We start from the raw sequence: 11,280 nt of genomic DNA on the forward strand, positions 1-11,280 counted from the left end.
TCTCCCTCGACGCCATACAGTTCGGTACCAGTACCTCACTTTGAAAAGGAGGGGATGTCACATGACACATCTAACCCTATGTGTCCGTGGACAAGCTACAACATGATCAGGGTTCAGTCAGTCAAGTCAATCTAAAGTTAGAAGTGATCTGACACTTTTGTGAGTCTATTCATAGACCGTGCATGCCCAGACACTTAGTGGAGATGCATATCCTCTGGTTGCACACAGCATGATCATAAAGCATTCCCATCAGAATCCATCAGGGGAATTTTCCAGTGCATTTAGCCTATTTTTGACATTTTTCACTTATTATTTTTATGTGACTTTTGTTGGAAAGTAGGTAGGGCAAATTGAGTAAGTTTGTATATAAGCAAACCTAGACTAGCACTAAATGGCAGAAGAGGCAACAGGAGCCAAGCTCAGCAGGCAACTTCTCAGAAAGACCAACCCCCTCAGTAGCCTAGCGTTTTCTCTCCACAGAAGACCTAGCGTTTTTGCATCAGATCAGCCCTGGCGTTTTGTGCAAAGCAGATCAGCCCCGGCGTCATCACGACACAACAGATCAGCCTAGCGTTTTGCATTTGCAGAACCACGGCGACAGCAGGACCAATTTCAGCATTTTGCAGCACAACCTCAGCGTTTTTGTAGATCATCGCGACAGAACATCAAGAAGCATCAGCGTTTTCAGTTTTCAGCCTTTAGACATCGCAGAAGAAGTCCCGAACCTCGCAGATCTCACCTTCCCGCAGCAGATCCTCGCCGCACGATCAGATCCCGCAAAGTTCGCAGTTTCAGCCCGGAAAACGCAGATTTCAGCATCTGTGTTTTCAACGCGTCGTCTTCGCATCGTCGCCATCGACATCGTCATCGACATAGAGTCAAAATTCAGCAGATAAAAGATTGCAGATTTCAGCCCTTAGGTCGGTCTCGTCATCACCGTCGTCATCGCCGACATAGCCTAGACTTGCATCAGTCCCATGCATTCAGTTTGTGCAATCAATAGTAGACCACTCTCACCGACGAGAGTGGGGCCTTCGGAGGACGGTTTTACGTTGTCTCTGGTGTCGTATATCTCTTCTCTCTCTATCTCTCAACCTCATACACTTGCACGCACAGTGTCCATTCACTTTGTTTGTGATCATAGTTCTCTCATTAAGAACGGAAGGCCCTACCTTCCATAAGAACAAAAGGAACCTTAAGCACAGTTCGGAGCACTCATCTTGAGCAAAGCGCAAACATTCATTCCGCTACACCTAACACCAGCACACGGGTGCGAAGGGGCACAACCTGACGGAAGGGTACATGAAGTGCACCGGGTACGCCACACAAACACATCTGTGTTTCTGTCCATTATTTACGTAATGGAATTAGAATAAAATTCATATTACCTCATGTTGGTATGTGTATGTACCACCTTTCTTCTACTTCCATGCAACTCCGGGAAAGGGGAGAGAGGTAGCGGCGAGGATGAGAGGCTCACAACCTTCAGATCCCAAGAAAAAAATTTGCTATGATACCGCTGTGAAGAACACTCTTACTATGTGTGTTTATTCATAACTGAACTTAGATAAAAATTGAAATTGAACTAGAACTAGAGACAAAGACTCAAGACACTGAATGTGTTTTGATTGATTGAAATCTGTTACAAGGGCGTTCTTATATAGAAACCGAAGAGACACGATGAAAAGACATGACCATAGGTCAAGAGACATAACTCTAGGCCAATAGTCTTGTCCTTCTGTTGTAGAGCCGTGACCTTTCCGCGTAAAGGTGCAGCCATTCGCTGAAGAGGCATGGCTATTCGCCGAATAGGTGCGACTCTTGAGCGAAGAGACACATCCTTTCGAGAACAGGGTCTCTAATCTAGTACGTCTTCGTATCTGCAAAAGAATCAAGTGAAAAAAGTAATACAAAGACAAAGAATAAGTCACAATCGTGATAGATTGGGCAATGCCGATTGCTTAGAGAAAGTGATTGTTTCTCCAAATAAGCTTAAGGACTGATACTTCGGGAGCTGGAACGGGTAATTCCGGCACATGCCATAGATACCAACTCTGGAACAAGTTCCAACTTTGGGGTAGGAAAATCTCCGTGTTGAACCTCGTCTACGTACGAGAGATATGGGATAGGTACCCCGAACTCATGAACTGCCATGGGTGTAGTTCCAATAGTGCACAGAGGCCACCCAGTGGACCAGTGCCAGAGGGTGAGAGATGGGCAGCATGGAAATGCTTGCTGCTTGCTTTCATTATTTTTTTATTACATAAGTTCAAGGGAAGGGTGCTTTTCAGAATGAGTGGTTGGCTGGCCAATTAAACCATTAAATTAAATGTATCCAATGGCATAAAATTTATGCACTGCTGATGCTTTTTTTTTTTAATAGTGTATGAAACCATACGCTTCGTTTTTTTTTTTTACATTAAAAAAAACCAACGAAGGGTTGCAGCGATCAGCATGCTAGCACTGAATTCAGCCAGCACTTCAGCGATTGCGCAAGGGGCAGTTGACAGATTGCGAGCCAGGCGAAGGGTTGCCAGCATGGGATTTTTTTCAGAAACGCAGAAATTCAGCCAGCGATTTCAGCAATTCATCGATTTCAGGCCAATGCTTTGAACAAGGGCATGGCTCTCTGCGAAGAGCCGCGAGCACCGGCGAAGGGGTCCGTGACAATTTCAGAAAAGCAGCCCAGTGATTGCAGCCCATCGATTTGCACAAAGGGGCATGGCTCTTGGGGAAGGGGTGCTAGCGAGAGAGAAAGGGTGTGAGCACTCGGGAAAAAGGTGGCAGCCTGTTGTCTGGTGCCGTTTCACGTGAAGGGGGCGGGTGCGAAAGGGTGTCACCCGAGGAAAGGGCACTCGAAGAGGTACCAACCGACGGCTACCAAGAGGCACAACTCGATGAAGAGGCGCATCGCGAGGCTTCCATCAGGAAATTTCAGCACGCACATCAAGTATGCCATCCTCTGTATATCTGTATTATTTATGTATTACAAATAGTTTAGGGTAAGAGTTACCTCATGGGACTTTCGAGAGAAGGGCTCCATCTTTCTTCTACTTCCATACAACTCTGAGAAGAGGGTAGGGTAATGGAGAGGGTGAGAGGCTCACAACCTTCGGGCCCCGGGAAAAAAAATCACTCTAATACCACTGTGAAGAACTGTGCTTTATTACTTCATATGTGATTACTAACACGCATGTAATCGAAGCACATGAACTTAATGCTTAACCATATAAGAAGAGATAGGTTAAACATTGTCCACATTGAGCAAACGTGGAGAGAACAATCAAAAGTTGAGTGCTTGCTAGGGCAGTCTTAGGCCTCTCGACATCCTAAACCAACACAAGTCATCAAGCCTATCATCATGGCTCCAAGCGCTCATCAAGAGGCACTTTGTTGAGCATGAGCTGATACAACCTTCTAGCGTTAGTTGTTGACTTCTTAAAAGATGCTAAAACTCCTCGTTGATTCAAATAGTACTCTACAAGTAGCAATCAATTACAAGAAAGGTAAATTTGTTGCGTACATCCAAACTGATGATGATTACATGTATGATTGTAATGTATAAGAGAAGAAGCTTACGTTGGCAAAGACACAAAATCCAACAGCACCTTTTAGGGCCTTGAAGATGACTTGGATGGAAGTAAACCGACTCACGGCCCAACCACGCATGCTTTGTTCTCGTTTAAAAGAGGGCAGCTTCGGGAAAGATTTGACAAAAGGGAATTCTTTGGCAAGAGCATTGGTGCCACAGAGAGCAAGTGTCCCAAGCCTGGTTGAAAGCAAGAACAAGAAAAAGCCTATCATAGTCAACTGGAGCGGCCTCAAAACTTTGTGCAAAAAACCTGCAACCTGCACATCTACCGCTGCGAGCTTAATACATCAGAAAGTCAACATCTCTAAAGAGAGCTACTTTTAAGAAGTAAACCTTGATAAAACAGCAGTAACAAAATGCTATCTTGTTAGCATTGCTTTACAAAACGACATACTCCCACCATGTCCTTAGAGAGAGCTAACAGAGGCAAACCAGCATAAAGAGGGTGCCCCTTTACCCATGGAGAGCAAGAACACATGCTGGGAGCCATTGAGCGAGAATAAAAAGGCCAACGGCTTCATAGACTGGACAAATTTAACACAATTTTGACACTTACATGCTCCGAGACATGCAACAAAGCTGAGGACGACAAGGGTCGGAAGCCATGCTCTTGAGCCACTGTACTGCCTTCTTGAGCTGGACAAGGTGAGGACATAGGATAGATGCTATCACACACAGCTGTGAGGACCTCCATCTGATGCGGAGAGAAGGTATGTGGATACGGAGGCTGCCCACCTCTGAGCAAGGGATGAGGTTCATTAGCGTTCACCACATTCGTCTCGCCACCAACAGTGGGTGGATTGCTTTGAGCCATTGAAGCTAGCTGGGAAACCGTATTGCAGCAGGAGAGAAAATGGTATGGGGATGGGTGGGGATTGGCTTGCCCTCAGAGGCTGGAGGCTGGTCAGCTGGTACGTAGCAATAAGGGGTTCTCAAGAATAAATGCCAGAGCTGGCTGCTCTCAATGAGGTCGGTTTGTGCTCTCCTTTTCTTTTCGTATGTGTAGTTAAGCCGTGAACTTCAACTTCAAAACGTCGATGTTTATCACAATATTCGCGAATCGCAAACCAACAACTCTGCTCTTCTTTACCGATCGTGTGTACTTTTACCTACAAGCTACTCCCGTGCACAGCACGATCATATTCCTTCACATTTAATGAAGTCCTCTTCCACTCAGAGCCGAGTCCCGCTAGAAAAATGATTATCCTAATAATAAGGTAATTGTAATTTGATGGGATCACACACACGCCCACGAAATGGGAGGGCAATTGCACCCTTTTGAGGTGCAATTAGTGGAGGCTCGCAGTGCTCAAAAAACAAGGTGAAGGATCTCGTGGCCTGTTAGAGCCGCGGGCCGTGCCATGGCTAGTAGCGCTGACAGTGTGGTAGGAGGTAGTTGGTCGCACACAAAAGGGAGGAAGCCTCTTGTAATGTAGCTGGCGAGAACAGTGCTGAAAAGCAACTATAATGATTGGCCTGATCTTGCAAAAGTTGTGCTACTTCATTGTTGCCTTGCAATATAGCTTAATCTCGACGTTTTTGAATGGTTAGTGAAACCACAACAGGACTTCTACGATTCTGGAGCAAATTTTGAGATTTCCTAAAAAGGGTTCTTACTTCCCCCGCTACTCCCACAGGCCCATAGTGAGACTCAGCTCTTAGGAAAGTGCAATGCAAAAGTAGATTAGGGTTGTGTTTGTAACATTTATTAGGTTTTTTATTTACATCCTGTATTTTGAAAGGTTGCAAAGAGGATCTATGATAAAGGGAGTACTAGTCAAGTTTGTTTCAATGGTAATCATGAAAAAGTTACTAGAACACTATATGGCACGAACATGCTCAAATGGGATCAAGGGTGGAGGTGAAAAGTCGTGATATGCATGCATTGTAGGTTGTGGGATCGGGTCTCGAATTTTCAAATCGGTTCACACTTACAATGTAATTCTTTGAAACATTCTATTCTTCAATGAATGCATCCGAGCGTGGTGGTTACAGCTCATGCATTGCACGGGGCAAGTCGTGGGTTCGATGTGCAAGTTGCAAAATAAGCTTGGTGTTAACCCCGTGTTAACCCTCATGGCTCACGGACACCCTATCACCTACGACGCGGACGTTGTAACCTACGACGAACGTTGTATTATTTACTTGGTAGAGTCAGGTATCGGGCTTGTCGGTCCAACAGGAAAAGGGTAAGAGTGATCGCCGCTGAGAGGCGCACTCTAACTGGAACATTCAAGGGATTAGTTGGCTAAGCATGGGCGCCCAAGTGTGAATGGGACGAGCTCATATAAAAGTCAACAAAACCTAAAATTCACTCATTCTCTCATTTGTGCAATTGAAGAGTGCTCTTGTCCCATCTCCATCTTCTTCTTCTTCATCTCCTTGTGTGTGTGTGTGTATGCGTCAGAGAGAGAGAGAGAGAGGGAGAGAGAGAGAGAGAGAGTGTGTGCAATCGAGCATTGCAACGACGGCACGACGGCGGTGAAGCGGTTGAGCGTGGCGTAGCGGCGTCTCCTTCTTCTTCGCAGCGAGGAATCCTCCACGATAGCAAGCGTAGAGCGGTGAGTGACACACCATCGCCATCTTTGAACTTACTAGTTTAGGCTGTTGTGTGCTTGGAGCCATTTGTGGCTCGCACACAGTGTATCGGCAAGTCCTTGCATTGACACGTGCGACAGACGCGCACATTTTTGGCGCCGCTGCTGGGGAATGCCATACACTAAGCTTGAATGGCACTCTGTGCTTCTTTTGAGGTGCAATTTCAATTGTAGAAAAGGTAAGGAAGGAGGGTGTGTGTGTTGAGAAGAAGGATTTTGTGTTGCTACTGTGTATTTCTTTGTTAATGGAGTTTTCAAAGGTACTGTGTTTTTTCTCTGTCATAAGGAAGTAAGGTTGTTAGTTCTGTGTAATGCAAAGTACAGTAAGTAGGAAGTAGATCTGTGAAAGCTAATGAAGTGTGTTAGTGTGTAACAGTAGGTGTATTAGTTGTAAGTAGGTAGGTAGAGTGTGTGTGTGTGCTCTCACGCAGGCTGCGACGACCTTATCCTTTTTATTAATAAATAAATAAATTTTTAAAGGTAGGACCGGGATCGGCAATATCTCCTAGACCCAAGCCCAAGCTCACGCTCAGGCTCAGGCCTCAGTCGCCCTTTAAAATTACGTATTTTAGCTTCACACGTAGCTAAAAATCGATTTTTTTGAGGACCAACGGAGCTTCATGTGTCCGAACGTTGTGTTGTAAAGCACACCACAACCCTCTGAGTGATACGCTTGTTTCGAGCTATCACACACTTTAATCAAAAAAATCGATCATTAAAAAACATTAAAAACATTAAAAAACATTAAAAACATTAAAAAACATATAAAAATAAAAATAAAACGAGTGAAAACGGACACCTAAAAAAGTAAGCGGTTAACCTTCAAGGTTATTCGCCGACGCTTGTAGGGTGCCAAAGGCACATGCATCTGCGCTTTGGTCGTGTGCTAGAGATGGAGGCTGACGCGAGTTCTCAATATCCACCTACCTTAGGTTCTGGGCCCTCAGCGGGGACCCAAGATAGTACACACCAAGACCCGAATGGTAGAAGCCTTACCGAAGTGCAAGAGGTTGAGCGATATATCATTGCGGCTAGGGAAAAGTAAGTTGAGAGCTTACGCAAGACGGAGCAACGAAGAGAGTTAAAAGCGAAAGCCCCTATGTCAATATCCTTGCTAAGAGAGCAATCGAGTGCTCCTGACTTAGCAACCGCTAAGGGCCAACCCCTAGAAAGCAACATTGCATCTAGCTCAAAGGACACCCCTAGCACCTCAATCCTAGATGGAGCGTTCTTAAATGAGAAATGGGAGTACGAACTACAAACGGAAACTCTAACCGACCTATACACAGGTCACACCTATCACGTGGGTTGGTTAGATGTCCTACAATCTACAATGGGCGCTACTAGTGTGGAGGATGATCAACAAAGAGTTTGTGAGGTCATCCATAGAGTCATTGAGTTAGAGAGACAGAACAAGGGGATCAACATGCCTTCAACGGGTCTCATGAGATTCTTGGATACAGGGAAGGCTAAACAACCGACCTTATCGCAAATGGAGACTCCCTCGGTAAGTCCGATGGATCCCCCATATGTTGTTTCGCCAGGGGTCTCGGTGCAATCTGAGCCCACAAGTGATAGCTTTACCTTTCCAAGTCTAGCTCATCTTTCCCTTGATGACACCACAGCTACCATGCCTACCCGAGTGATAGGCATGCCGAGAAATATGCCATGGACCTCATTTGTTAGTAAAGCACCACTACATGGTAGCTCAATGCCTGCAACAGTACCTACAAGTGTGTACCAATCGTATACACCCATGGGTCCTCGTACTCATGTAGTCCTTACTCCTCCCATGGTTTCAAATACCTATGCTCCACAACCACAACACCCAAGTTCTTATTTCCATGGGACCATACCGGCTAGCATTAGCATGTCACATCCGACGTCTACTATGCCTAGGGCCACACATATGAACTTTGGGCCACCACATGGCACAACATCGTACCCAATGTGGAACCCAAGGGCTTCCTATGTGAATCCCAATGCCAATACCTACTCCACATGTAGTCTCTGGAGCGCCTTCACCCACGGTGCCTGCTCACTTAGGTGACTTGGCAACGTTTGCTCAAGCTATTGGTCGATCTATTGCTGAGAATATGCGTAACACGCCTGATAGAGAGCCTAGAAGTAAGGCAGTACGAATAGCCAAGCTCACACAAAAATTTAGTGGAGACGGGGATGTGAGAAATCATCTCGAAGTGTTTGAACAAATATGCGATTCTCTAGGAGACCGCAATGACTTGCATAAGAGTAATGCTTTAAGCCTAACCTTAAGTGGGAAGGTAGGGGATTGGTATAAAACCCTAAGGGTGGAAGAAAAAACGATTTACCCTACTCTTAGGAGATTGTTTTTGAAAGAATACATACGAGAGGGAGTGTTTTGGGGTGTAGCCTCTCAGCTCCAGAAAGCCCAACGAGAGGAAGGAGAGTCGGTGAGAGACTTTATTAGTCGCTTGAAGCATTTGAATTCTCGTTGTAATCCAAATGAGCGCTTCAATAATAATCAATTGCTTGATAGATTCATTCGAGGATTATGACATGAGGATATCTATAATGGCCTAGTCATTAGAGGTATCACCACTTGGGAAGGAGTCACCACCAATGCGATCCAATTGGAGGATAATTTAATGGTTCAAGGAGAAAGAGTGTCTATTGAGCCTAAATCTATTAGCTCGCAAGCATCAGGGCATCAGCCAATGACCCTAAAGCCTATTGCTAAGGAGCCAAAGATATCTGAGATGACTTTAGCAGATCTCACCAAGGCTATTCAAGAGAGTCTTAGAGATAATCATGCTCTACAAAACAATCATATGTATCCAAGATGGGAGCAACAATGGTGCTTAGTATGCTATGGACCGCATAGTACCAGTGAATGCCCTACTTTTAGAGTAAAATTCAATGCGAACTACAATGCCTGTGGGAGGTATGGTCATCAAGCTAAGGATTGCATAGTATTTAAGCGCGTGATGGCCAATAGACTAACCTTAGCATGGACAGACACACCTCGAGTGCCTGCATTGATGCCAGCCCCACCTCTTGAACAAATATCACAACGTCCCTAGGGCCCAAAATGTTGTTCAAACAATACCCTTACCACCTCCAGTGCTAGGACCGCAACCACCACATCCGAGAATCACTTCTGTGAATCAAGTGGGTTGTAAGTCATCTATTGCTTGTTGGAAGGCTGTGAGGAAGATATAGATCCTAATATTGCCTATGGAATGGATGTGCTTGAAGAAAGTCCACAATACTACATGGAGGACTATTGGGGACAAGTCAAACCTGTATATCAAGTAGTTGCCCTTGTGGCAAGAGGCCAAAATATCAATTACACTGCTAAGAGACCACCTCTTCAATGCTATGAGTGTGGAGGTCCACATCGTGTAGCCGAGTGTCCTATTAGGCTACAAAAGAATGCCACACTAATGCAAACCGATCAATCGAGTACGTCTGCAATGCCGATACTCATGTGTAATCGATGTGGCATAGATCATTTGATTGCCCAATGTCAAAATAATCCAAATGTATCGAAGATCACGCCATTAAACTTGATTGAAGTTATCGAGGAGCCATCACAAAGTACACATGTGGTACCAGTAAACGAACTCACACGATCGATGCTCCAAAAACAAAATTATATTCTTGAGGAAAGAGACACGACATCAATTGCCCAATCTCAAAAAAAGAAGAAAACACGAAGGAAGAGATCGCAAAAAGCAGCGAAGTCAGACCCCAGTTCAAAGACCAACATAGGGACTGGTGACGACCTCGTATATATGAACGATGCTGAAGAAGATTCTAATTCAGGTGAAACCATGGAGACCAAAAATGGCAGGGATCCAAGAAGAAGATAGGAACTTATCCAAACCCTACAGAGGAGATTGAGCGAGTCAAGAAATTAAGGAGTTTGGTAGAAGATACCCAAAGGGATCTAGAACTAGCACCTAGGCAGATCCAGATTACAGACACCGTGTTCCCTATGCAACAACAACCTCACCAAGTCCATAGACCCTTAGCCATACCTAGTGTCATCCAAGAAGAAAGTGACTTGAAGTCATGGGAAAGTGGGCGTACTCACTTCTTGATGGAAAGAATGTTTACAACACGGACTACTTGATCCTATCGAAGAAATGGAGATCCCATCTTTCCCACGTCAAGGGACTCAAGGCAAAAAGGTGTCGTTAAACATTGCCAAATTGATGGATTTCATGTCTTCAGAAGTTAGAACCACCATCATGTCCAAACTATATAAAGACCCTTAGCTAGTCTCAGCTCTTCGAGCCTTCCTCAATGGAGAACTGAAGTTTGGGCTACCACAATTTGCACAGATGGATGGAGTTGGTGAGATTCCAAAAGAGGAGGAACACTTAGATCCACAACCCAACCTAGATGAGAACCTTGTTAGAGAAATACCTGTTAACAAGTTGGGACAATACTTTGAGGGTGATGAATCCAATGCGACCATACCAATCACTACTAAGGGATTAACAATCCTTGATGGTGGCGCTGGGGTTAGCATTGTGACTAAAAATTGATGGGAAACTATGGGAAGACCTCACCTTGCGACCACAACCATAGTACTGAAGATGGCCAATGGGTCTATTGTTAAACCTATTGGGATGCTAGAAGATCTCGAGATCAAGGTCTTTGGACATAAAATAAGGATTACCTTTATTGTTATGGATTTCTCCAAACACACTATGGCATCAGAGATGATCTGAGGACGTCCTTTCATGAGGGAAGCAAAAATGGTGCATGACTGGTCTAAAAACCATGTCTACTTGCAGTTCCAAGATTCTGTCATTTGAGTGGATCTTGTGATTGGTCGAGCACATCCTCTAGGAAACAGGTTTAGAATTGATCATAGATCCGACACCACAGTTCACTCGGCCCCATTGCAGTATTGTTACACGTGTAAATTAGACACTGATGTTGGGGAAGATTCTCCTTATATGGATGTACTACCTAGGATGATTGAGTCAAACAATGTGGATTGGGTCCACCTAGCAGCACCCATAGATACTTGGGGAAATAGGGGGACGATCTGGGTAACACCTGAGGGGGATGAAATGCCCGTACCCTTAAATATGC

General features: G+C 44.9%; 1 protein-coding gene across 1 annotated transcript in view; it reads right to left on the minus strand.

Moving 5' to 3' along the window:
• Positions 1 to 4,624, minus strand: part of LOC147424257 (long-chain-alcohol oxidase FAO4A-like) — a 63,722-nt gene extending 59,098 nt beyond the window's left edge. The window contains exons 1-2 of the mRNA XM_086501077.1: positions 4,149 to 4,624; positions 3,580 to 3,849 (exon numbers count right to left, since the gene is read on the minus strand). Coding sequence (XP_086357203.1) covers positions 3,580 to 3,849; positions 4,149 to 4,406 — 528 coding nt within the window. The 5' untranslated portion in view covers positions 4,407 to 4,624. The remainder of the gene's footprint in view (positions 1 to 3,579; positions 3,850 to 4,148) is intronic.
• Positions 4,625 to 11,280: the final 6,656 nt, after the last annotated feature.

This window comes from Adiantum capillus-veneris, chromosome 26 (assembly GCF_014529385.1).
Source record: "Adiantum capillus-veneris isolate H3 chromosome 26, ASM1452938v2, whole genome shotgun sequence".
NCBI classification, from domain to species: Eukaryota; Viridiplantae; Streptophyta; class Polypodiopsida; order Polypodiales; family Pteridaceae; genus Adiantum; species Adiantum capillus-veneris.